Raw genomic sequence first — 11,511 nt, forward strand, 5'->3', positions numbered from 1 at the left:
CAATAATGATCATATCTTTTTTGTTAATTTTTAGCTACTTCGATCAACGAGTAAGATTATGATTAAATATTATGGTCATCTCTTGTTGATTTTCAGCTACTTCGATCAATAATTAATATTATGATTAGATAATTATGATTGTTTCTTGTTGATTTTCATCACTTCTATTTACAATAAAGATCATGATCAAATAATTATGATGATCTCTTCATGGTTTCAACTATTCTAATCAACAATTAAGATCATGATCAAAGGATTATGACCTTCTCTTGTCAATTATGAATTTCTTATACTTTGATCAATGATTACGATTGTGATCGGATGATTATGATCGCCTCTTGTTGATTTTAGCTATTTTGATCAATGATTAAGATCGTGATCGATGATTATGATCGTCTTTTGTTGATTTTGAATCTCTTCTAGTTTGATCAACGATTAAGACCGTGATCATACAATTATGGCTTATTGTCGATTTTCAACTTCAAAATACACCTTTATTTGCAACATTCTTTATGCCTAATAAAAAACCCTAGAAGAACAAAAAAACAATTGTAATAAAAAGGACGATTGATAATATTTCATGTCAAATGTTTTCTAGATGACTCCTCTATCAAACGATTCTAGTTGATAAGTCTTCCTTCCAAAACTTTACATACTCTAATAAAGTCTCTACATCTTAATGATAACCTTTTTTATCATCAGATTTGCTTCATCTCCTTCTTATGACATTGTCTTCCTATTTGTCCTTGTTCATTAAAAGAATGTCATCCGTATATATAAAAAAAACAAATTTTTGAGGGATTCTGGATAGTCTTCTTGTAGCAAATGAAGTAGTGAAAGAAATGAAAAGAAAAAGAAGAGTGAAGTTATAATAAAGATAGACTATGGAAAAACATATATAAGTTAACTAGGATTTTTCTATTATTACATGATGAGTAAACTTGAATTCTATAGCAAATGGATTGGATGGATACGATCTTATCTAGAATCATCAACAATTTTTGTATTGGTGAACGGAGCCCAACCTAATAATTCAAACCAACAAGAGTCTTAAGACAAGGGGCTCAATGGCTCCATGCTTATTCCTTATAATAGCTTAGGAATTAGTAAGATTAGTGAGACAAACTATTAGGAAAAAATTGTTTGAAGGTGTGGTATAGTAAATAGGAAGGATGTAGTGATTAATTTATTGCAATTTATTGATGACACACTATTCATATGCCAACCCAAAAATAAAAATATTCTCATAATAAAATCTATCTTGAAATGTTTTAAATTGATATTTGGATTGAAGTTTATTTACCACAAGAGTAGGATTGGTGTTGTAGGGAGTGAGGAAGCATTAATGGAGAATTTTTCTAAAATACTTAACTACATATGAAAATGCCATTCAAGTACCTAGAATGACAATTGGGAAAATCCAAGAAAACAAAAATTTTGGGATGGGGTGATGGAAAACGTGAGGATTAAGTTGTCTAAAGGTGACATTTTCAATTTCAAATTGTTCATTTTTAAATTGAAACCAAGTGTTTAAGAACCTTGTGGCTTAAGACAACTTAAAAAAAAGGAGAATTAGAAGATAAAACATTTGGATGGTAAGGTTAGATAAGCAGATTGGTGTAGGATATATGAAATACAAGGAATACTGGAATGCAAGTTACTGGCCAATAATGAAATAGATTGGTAAAAGTGCAGGAAACATGTATATTACAGTGCGATATTTGTGTATTGTTTAGTCTTGTTGTAGATATTAAAAAATACATAAATGAATGCAATGGTACACCTATACGAGCCAAGTCTAACAACCTGGGGACCATTGGAAGTTTGAATTTGTTGCTTCCAAATTATTATGTCCGAATAATTTTTAGGGTAACAAGGGGAGTTGGAAATTACACTTGAATTTGCTGCTAATGCATTAACTCAGAGCATGCATCGGTACTCAGCTACAAACAATATTCCAGACACTGACCCATTAATAATAGGGCTCAAAATTGAAGCTCTTCAAGTTTAAAAATGTAATTTGACTGTATTAGGATAAAAAATAGGGTTGTATTTTATATAACAAATTTATGGGTTATATAGGGAGTTTGATAACGGTATGTGCACACATTACTTTATTTGATTGTAATATCCATGCCAACTACGAATATTTTATATATGAATTGAGACACCCTTAACGTCTTCTGTACACACATACATACATACATATATATATATAATATATATATATATATATATATATATATAATATTTCTTGTTGAGAAAAAAAATATAAAAAAACAAATTAATAAAAAAAAGTGTGGCGCAACACCAATTTTACTTATCTCATGATAAATGCCAAAATGTTGTAACTATAAAAAATGAATACCGTTAAGTTAAAACATTCCGTGTTTTATGTTTTTTTTTCCATTATTCCTCTTTAACTTAGTATTTATGAATTATTCCCATATGAATATTTTATTTTTATTATCTAAATTCTTTGTATTATTAGTAAATATATTTCTTTAATTTTATATGTTTTAAAGTATCTTTGGAATAATTTGTTTTTTGGTAAAGATTAATACTAACAAATAAATAATGTATGTGCAATTTATGAGTGTTATTTGATAAATTTAATTAATAATAAAGTATACATTTAAAATAATATATCAAAAAGTACTTGTTAATTCTTTCCTAAACTTTTCCCTAAGTAATTATCAACCATTTCTGTGGCTCCTTATCACCTGCTAACTCTGTTATTAATTGATAATCCAATACGAAATAGATAGATGTTGGACCAAACAACATCAATTACATAAATAAAAGTTAAAGTCTATAAACCAAAAGGTCTTTAAATGCAAACATTCGCGGTTTAGTAATTTATTACATTATTAAAAAGTTATAGGAAACATTTTTAAAATATATTTTTAGATTATGTAAAGTTTGTTTGATATGATAAGTTGTTTCCTGTTAAGTTTGTTTCATATGAACAATTTGGGAAATAAGAAATTTATAAATAAAAATATTAGTATATGGTTTATTCTCAAACTTGACAAATAAATTTTTGCATAGCAATCAAAGTTGTATCGTACGGCCAAACGGCTGTACCGCAAAAGAGAAACGGCTTCTCTCCCACTTTAACCTCCAAATTCAGATTAAGACAAAGACTTATAGATCATCCAACCACGTATGAGTAAAGACCGAACACAGAGAGAGTTCAGTAGTAAAATACTTCTTAAATATGCTAAAAATCGAGATTGAGGGTAAATATTTATCAGTGTAATGAGTTGAGATTGGACCTTGATTAAGACTCCATCATCTTAACTCATCTCAAAAACTATAAATAGAGATCAAAGAAAATAGGTAGGTAATCATATTTATTGTGAATTTAAAACTTTACTCTGAGTCAATCTAGATTAATTACTAAGTATTAGAGTATCTTTAACAGTATCTTCATTCGATTTAGAACGTGAACGAAAGAAAACTTAGACTAAAGACGAATACAATAATTCAAACAACTAAAAAGTAAAAGTGTAAAGGTGTATTTGTGAAATTACTCGACTCTACATCCGAAACAAAAGTTAAAAGATAAAACTATTTAATAATTTTATAACATGTTATTTATAAATATATGCAAGAAAGTATATTAATTATTACAATAAATAAAGGATAGAGTGAAATAATATATTAAATTAAGAGATATATCACTGGAGTGAAATAACGTCACTCAATCATATTCTCTAGGAAAATATTTTTTATTTAATATCTTAGGTATACTTCTTATAAAAAGATAATTGTTGTAACATTATCTTCATTCATGTGTGAAACAAATAGTTTGAGCAACATATTCATTATTATTTAAGTGACTGGATGCTTAAACTTGGAAATTTAACACCAGTATTTATTACTGAAATTTTTTTAACTTGAACAAGATTAACTTGCTTAAACGAAATATTCATATTAATGACACCATAAAACATTATCAAATTGTTTAATTTAAGTACTTAATAATCTAACAAATCCCATACATATATATATTTTTCAACTTATCAAATACAATTAGATATTTTTTAGAATTTCATCATATCCCACCCATAGTATTTGTTGTATGGCAGCAATTTAAAGTATTTCTTGTCCTCATACAACTTGTAAATTCTCGTCAATTCACCTTTATGCATTCAAATTCCTATTGAACTCAAGTTATCATAAAATAATACACATAGAATCAAACTTTCTATATTGCGAATCCAAGTCATATCAATGTATATACTACATGGATATAAAACCAAAAGTTCATTTAAATTTTCAACTTCAACGATGACAGATTCCACCAACACGACAACTTATTCAAAACTTTCAACAAAAATACGAAATTTCTTTTTCATAACTAAATACTATATTTTATTTTTAAAATGGTGTTTTTCTCATTTCCATGTGCAATTATCCCATTCTATTAAATCTAAAAGAATGTAAACAAGTCAAAAATTCATAATATAAAAAGAGTGACTTAACTTCCCTTACATTATAACAATTTGGAGATTTATAAATTAAGAAATTGAAGTGAGACACTTTCGAATCCCTTGTTTAGTTCAATATTTAGAATCTATAAGAAAACACACTTTAAATCTCAAAATGCACTTAAAAGAAGAAAAGTAAAATTTCATATATCATGATTTTTCTCAAACACTTGTATGGCTCAATCTAATAGATAATCAAATAGAAAGAAGAGATAAATCAGAAAAACTTAACTTTATTTTAGTCTACATATATTAAGAATTAAATTTTTTAAATCCAACTCAACTTTATAAAATTAATTTATAAAATAAAATTTATATTTACTTATTCACTTATATATTATAAATTAGTTTTGTCTTCAACAATAATATTTAAGAGTACTAATTAATTGTCATTCTTAAATTTAAGAAGTGAAGCAAAGTTTAGACTTTGATTTTGGAATTAGTAAGAGATATAAAAAAAAATTTAAAGAATAGGAATGTGTTTCTTAAGAAAGGACACTTTAAACCTAACTCAACCCCACAAAATCAGTTTGTAAGGTGAAATTTGCACCTTACTTATATATTATAATTTGGTTTTATCTATAGGTTGGACTTCCAACATTTCTATATTTTTTTACACATAAAGAAAACAAATTCCTTCTCTTTTTAAATTTCTATTGACATTCTTTGTTGGATAAGTTTACATCTTTCTACTTTGTTTTTAAACTCTAATACAAGTTTAAACTTATGTCATTAATATTATTCCTTCTGGGCTCATTTATCTATCACTTATACCAAACGATACGTATAATACACAATTAACAATAATAAAACTATTATTATTATCATCTAGAAAAAACATGTACTCAGTAATGCTTGTATATTCAATTTTTTATTATGTTATTCTTTTAATGAATTAAAATTTAATATTTATATTCATTTTAATTTATATTTTTTTAATAAAAATATATGTATTATTATTTCTTTATTTGATACGTAAACTATAATTTAATCTGAAGAAAATATAAATTACAAATTTTCTTGAAAAATGAGAAAATACGAAGAATAAGTGCATTGTAATGTTTAGTTAATAGACAATTTATCTTTACTAATTTAACATTATAATTTTGAAATATATAAAAAATAACATAACATATATACATAGATAAATGCGATTATATATTATTATAGATTATAAACTATTATTGATAATAGCATAAGAAGAGGAGAGAAATGTGAGTCTCACCATTTTAGAATGATTGTTGCAGAAGACAGAGTAGAGAAATGGAGAAAATCCTTTTCTGTGGCAATGGTGATGAAGATCACCCTCTCACCTCCCTTCAACTTGTTATTTATGTCTTAGATTTCATTATTCTCCTTTTTGGTCACTAAATAAAACAAATCAAATTAGTTTGGGAACTGGACCACTTATTTCTCCCAAGCCAATTATTGTTCTCTACTTCTTTCATGAAAGTGGACACTCCCACAAATGAATATTGTTCTCGGGTTTTTCATGAAAAATTATTATTTACAGAAGAGCCAGTGGAATAAAAGGAGAAAAATATTAGGAAAGAAATGTTTGTTTATTTAAAAGTTAAATTAAAAAACAATTAAAATAAATAATCATTCCTTCAAAGGATGTTAATTCAAACATTATATTAATTTTATTGTTATTCTGTATAAATGATGAGAATTTTTAATTTTAAACTTAATTTGGTCTAATGAATGTTCTAATATCAGACAAAATAAGGTTTAATAGCCAATTTAGTCCTCACTTTGATTGAAAAATCTCAATTTAGTCCCTCGTTATAAAAGTGTTTTGAATTAGTCCTAACTTTTAAAATAGTGGGTCAGATTGGTCCTTTCTGTTAAATATAAGTTAACAAAATTAATGGATGATGATGTGACACAACTTAAAGCTAACGAGGGACCAATCTAACACATCAGCTTTAAGCTGTGTCACATCATCATCCATTAATTTCGTTAACTTATATTTAACGAAAGGGATCAATCTGACCCACTATTTTAAAAGTTATGACTAATGTAAAACACTTTTATAACGAGGGACTAAATTGAGATTTTTCAACCAAAGTGGGGACTAAATTGGCTATTAAACCGACAAAATAACATATCTAAACAAACAATAAATTTTGTTAAAATAAATTTTAATTCATGACTTTAATATTATTATAAAAAATAAACTTTAAATTTAATTCAATCTTACAAAATCATAAAATAAGATTTACCATCACTTAAATACTCTAATTTAATATTCTCTTTATATTAGACTTTCAACATAAGAATACAGAATGTTATAGACCTTTTACTTTTTTACCATTGATTCTAAAGTTTTGTGAATGTTTATTTCCATCTCCTACGTATTGTTTTACTGTATTTTACTAAAACCAATTCCGTTTCACCAAAGAATTACATAAATCTCAATTTTTATAGGTACCTCAAGAAAAATTATTGACCAACAGTTTAGATGATAATAAATTATAATTATGTATTTTAAAACTGCACGAAAAAAAATTTGGTGCCCACAATTAATTTGTAGAGCTTTTAAGTTACTGATAATTTAAACCTACTCTACATATGAGAAGCTTTTTGCTGTTATAGAGGTTATACCGAGTACCCTTTTTCCAACGATCTACCCTTCTCGGATAATTTACAAACGTTAACAGTATCAGTGAAACATTGGGCATTTACTCCGTTGTGGTTAGCAACAAATATTTTGCCGGATTTACCAGATAATCCATCTTCTGTAATATGGTTTGATTATTGTGAAGCCTAATTAATTACCAAGTCAAACCACAAATTTAATCAGATTAACATGCATCATTTTGTCTGCTTACATTTGAAAATTTTGATCATGGAAGATATACAGGCTTCAGCATAATGTGTTCAAGGCAGCAAACAGAGCACCCGAAGCTCAAACTTTAACTGGGCTTTCTAGCAGAGATCATCACAAAAGGCCCATTTCTAATGCATTTAAACCCAACCAGCCCACACGCCCTGCAGAGATCTTCAAGCTCACGTTCAGAGAGAAAGCTGTAGTTCCCAGATGCTTGCCTTAGAGTCTGAAACGTCAAACAAATATTCTATTACTCAAAACTTATAGAAATAAAAATAAATGATAAAAGTTGACCAACAAACATTCATTTTAGTGTCTGAAAGATTGAGTTGACGAAAATTTAACCCTGTCATGGAATCTGAAATAAAAATCATTCTTCCACGCACAATCGAATACTCTAGATTGATATCTTCTCATATCATTAAGAAACTAAATTACCACCGACTTCCTATAATTGAGAAACTGAATTGAAGCTAGCAGATCCAAATTAAGGAAAAAAGAAACAAAAACAACTAAGCAAAGAAACTCTTACTGATTTTATCAATTCAGACGGAGCATGCCAACACTTGCACAAAAAATTTCAAGCTAAAAAATTTTAGAGAATTATCACCAGAGAACAGATTTATACAATTTGTTTTACAGCAAAGAGAAGAAAGAGAAGTGAGGAATAAAATGGTTGATATAAAGGAGGCATAGATAAGAAACTAATACTGTAGTAAGCGTCGTAAAAAAATGTTGTAAAAAAAACATTATTTAAAATTAATACCTGCCGTAATATACTTCGAAATGGGATAATAGAAAAAGGACCATCAAGTATGTAGGTGGTTGCAACAAATACACCTCCAGGTCGTAAAACACGACTTATTTCAGCAACCTGTTAAAATAGATTACATAAAAGGAAAGTGAAGTCACAGAGTGATGGAAGGCATGGCCATCTGACTAAACTAGGCATACTACTAAGTGATAAATCGGCTGAAGTAATTTATCCATAATATAAAGGTAACCCTTGAAAAAATTGCTTATATTTAAAATCTGCTAGCATGATTAACATTCTGAAACATGTTCTTGTAGTTGTTGACACAACACTGCATACACGTTAAGGGATTCCATTTACTACTTCAGATTAATATAAAAACGTTGTAAACATCTCAAAAACCATGGCTAAAGAATTTATAATTTTCCTCAAGCCACTGTCACAGGTATTTGAAACAAATGAAACATTGTCTGCAAAATCCAAACATAGAGAATAGTTATTCACTTACAGCTGCCAATGGTGAAGGCCAACAGTGTAGAGCAGCGCCAGCATGCACAGCGTCAATAGAATTAGAAACAAAGGGGAGCCTAGATATGTCTGCTCTAACCAAGATTAAGTTCCTAAAACATAAATATTAACAAAATATAATTGTAATATGAATAAAAGATGGCTTAAATAGTTCCTTAGAACTATGAATTCAAAAGTTAGATATAATAATTTATAATCAGTTTAGAAATATAAACTGAGTACTCTTTTGGGAAGTTCTCTTCCTGCTGAATGAATTCATAACATTGCTGTAACATGTTTTCCGAGTAGTCTAGAGCAACAACAAAAGAAAAGAGTTGACTTTTTGCGAATAATCTTGAAAACAATCCACTTTGCACAACTACATCAAAAAACTATTTTCCTCCCAATACGGGTTTTAGGAAACCCTTCATCAATTCAAACTGCAGACAAATTAAGTAGAAGGCGTGAATCACTGTTGAACAACACACGAGCATAAAGAAGTCATACATTAACAACATAATTCCAATATAAAAGTACATAAGACAATAGAAGACAGATTCGTTAGTATTTCAAATGATTTTATCTTATATTTTGCAGCACCATATCCAAATTAATATTCTTTCCACCAATCACCCAAAGTTAAACAAAACAAATTGATTGGTAGAGCTCTCTGGACATACACGAGCTAAGGGTGGGCACATTGGCTAATGCTCTCTGACTGATCTTAATCTCCTCTTTAGAAGATAGTGCAAAACTTTCATTGTGTACCTTGAACAAGAGTCCCTAAAAGAAGCATTTAATCAGGTGGCATTATGGATTTGAATAGTTCAAGGCTTTTGTGGAGTTCTGTACAAGTTACGGAGGCTTTGCACCTCTTCTAAGGAGATTAAAACCAGTGATGATGTTAACATTGATTTTCTCAAGAACACAATACCAAACATGACAGAAGGCATTATTATCATTGTTGGAACGTCCATTAGGCCCAATGTCTCACCTCAATATATTTTGCTTCCTCATTGAAGCAAGTAAACCACCAAAGGTTTACAAACTAAACAATCCTTATTTTTATTACAAAAAAGGATGTGTAGCTTCCTTTCACAAATAATTAAGTTTTAAACTTGTGTATGAATTACACAACAAAATTCATTTTATATAAATTGAATGCAGTAAGCACTCATGATTATCGGATATTTTTATATACATGATATGATAAGCCTACCAAATAAATTCCAATAAATCTAATTCTAATCAAATATACTTACAATTACAAATATCTTAATTAAATAAGAAAACAAATAATAAAATATAAAAGAAGAATAAATTTTAAGAGATCATCTTAGATACTCTAAGAAGATATCACCGGATATTTTTCTTATTTTCTAACAAAACATATTAAAAGAAATAATATGGGTTCATTAAGAAGGAATTGTTATTGAGAACTGGGAAATTTAGTTAACCTCTTTCTCAGGACCTGGAAAACCACCCCACACAGAAAAGGTTTGACGCCAGCCCCTCTCATAGAGAAATGATATCAATGGCACCCTGATTCAACAAACAATCAGTATGCATATAAGTGGCGAATCGACTCCACAGCATATACACAGCAGAACAACTATACTGTTAAGTCGCTGAGTGCCATTATTAGCAAACTAATATTCATATGCATATGATATCTATCCTCAGATAGTAGGACCATGACTTAAAGGAAAACAAAAACCATTCTCTAAGATCATCAAATACAACTAAAGATTGATCATGAACAATAAAAAAAACTTCATATGAAAAAAAAATGACAGAGAACTAGAATGCCTGAAAAGCTCTGTGGAAAATGGCATCGTATCACCGTAGCTCTTAGCTCCACCTGTTGCCGTGAGATCAATGTGAGTTTGGTTACCAACATATGTTTTCTGACATGTCCCACATTGAAAATTAGACCCGCTGATTGTATCTCTGCATATAAAAAAATTATCACAATGAACAAAAGACCAGAAATGACAAACGCATACCTATAGCGGAAGCAAATAATAGATTATTAAATAAACTCACACGGAGAAACCAGGACCACCATTCCATGTCAAGGAATCATAACACACGGGACAAGCCAACGGGTTGCTGCTATTCCTCACTTCCTTTTCAACTACGACGGATTCCTAAACAAAAAATTACGTTCCTCACGCAAGTGTTTGACGATAAGTGCTGACGAAAATTAATATGTAAGTCAAAAGAAAATTCAATAGGAGAGAGAAGAAGCGTTACCGTTGGATTGGTTTCGGTGTCTATGACGGCAGTAGAAGAAGCACGAAGTCGAATTGAAGGAGGAAATCGAAGCTTTGCAGCGAAATGAGAGCGTGAGAAGAGGCGCGTGGGGGTGAACGAAGAGAGTGGTGGAGAACGCGTGTACATAGTGGCAACTGCTCCGCCTATTGCCATTAGGCAGCACCAGCAATAAGAAACGAGAAGAATGGATTGAACAGCATAGAATAATCTACGAATTCTTTGTAGCTTCGATTATGTTGTAAATTGCCCGTCTAGCTCAGTTGGTAGAGCGCAAGGCTCTTAACCTTGTGGTCGTGGGTTCGAGCCCCACGGTGGGCGTTTTAGTTTTAAAAACTTTTGCTATTCCAAATTTCCAATTTCTGTTTCTTTGTCTCTCTCGTCTTCTTCCACCTGCCAACATATAAATTAGTAATATCCCTTCCATTGAACTCTTACACAGCACAAACACGATAATGCTTTCATTATTACATTTGTTTTTAATCATCATTGCGTTCAATTATTAATTGATGTCTAGTTGTTTCCTTAAAATATATATTATACCACCTCTACTTAGGCCTAATTACAGACACATAATCAACGGACAAAATATATTACATTTTTATAATATTTAAAATAAATATGTTTTGAATTGTAACCTTTTACAT

The 11,511-nt window shown here is 29.4% G+C and overlaps 2 protein-coding genes and 1 non-coding gene across 3 annotated transcripts; 1 reads left to right on the plus strand and 2 right to left on the minus strand.

Annotated features, from left to right (window-relative positions):
• Positions 1-7,273: 7,273 nt before the first annotated feature.
• On the minus strand, positions 7,274-11,141 carry LOC148193633 (putative methyltransferase At1g78140, chloroplastic). Its single transcript, XM_088098044.1, has 8 exons — positions 10,847-11,141; positions 10,637-10,740; positions 10,400-10,540; positions 10,048-10,132; positions 8,834-9,030; positions 8,592-8,703; positions 8,096-8,203; positions 7,274-7,555 (listed from the first exon to the last, which is right to left on the minus strand). Exons 5-8 carry the CDS (start codon positions 8,884-8,886, stop codon positions 7,415-7,417), a joined length of 414 nt encoding a protein of 137 aa, XP_087954170.1. The 5' UTR covers positions 8,887-9,030; positions 10,048-10,132; positions 10,400-10,540; positions 10,637-10,740; positions 10,847-11,141; the 3' UTR covers positions 7,274-7,414.
• On the minus strand, positions 10,039-11,020 carry LOC148193634 (putative methyltransferase At1g78140, chloroplastic). Its single transcript, XM_088099471.1, has 4 exons — positions 10,847-11,020; positions 10,637-10,740; positions 10,400-10,540; positions 10,039-10,132 (listed from the first exon to the last, which is right to left on the minus strand). Exons 1-4 carry the CDS (start codon positions 11,018-11,020, stop codon positions 10,039-10,041), a joined length of 513 nt encoding a protein of 170 aa, XP_087955597.1.
• Positions 11,113-11,185, plus strand: TRNAK-CUU (transfer RNA lysine (anticodon CUU)). Its single transcript has one exon. It is a non-coding gene; the product is annotated as a tRNA-Lys (tRNA).
• Positions 11,186-11,511: the final 326 nt, after the last annotated feature.

The sequence above is a fragment of the Vigna umbellata genome, chromosome 9, assembly GCF_029865625.1.
Source record: "Vigna umbellata cultivar VRB3 chromosome 9, Vumbellata_1.0, whole genome shotgun sequence".
Classification (NCBI taxonomy): domain Eukaryota; kingdom Viridiplantae; phylum Streptophyta; class Magnoliopsida; order Fabales; family Fabaceae; genus Vigna; species Vigna umbellata.

Coding starts and splice junctions, on each gene's coding strand:
- LOC148193633 (XM_088098044.1), bottom strand. CDS start 8,886: ATGTTACAGCAATGTTATGAATTCATTCAGCAGGAAGAGAACTTCCCA. Junction 8,704..8,833: donor GAAGAGAACTTCCCAAAAGA/GTACTCAGTTTA, acceptor TTTATGTTTTAG/GAACTTAATCTTGGTTAGAG. Junction 8,204..8,591: donor GGCCTTCACCATTGGCAGCT/GTAAGTGAATAA, acceptor CTATTTTAACAG/GTTGCTGAAATAAGTCGTGT.
- LOC148193634 (XM_088099471.1), bottom strand. CDS start 11,020: ATGGCAATAGGCGGAGCAGTTGCCACTATGTACACGCGTTCTCCACCA. Junction 10,741..10,846: donor ACACCGAAACCAATCCAACG/GTAACGCTTCTT, acceptor TTTTTTGTTTAG/GAATCCGTCGTAGTTGAAAA. Junction 10,133..10,399: donor TTTTCCACAGAGCTTTTCAG/GCATTCTAGTTC, acceptor TTGTTGAATCAG/GGTGCCATTGATATCATTTC.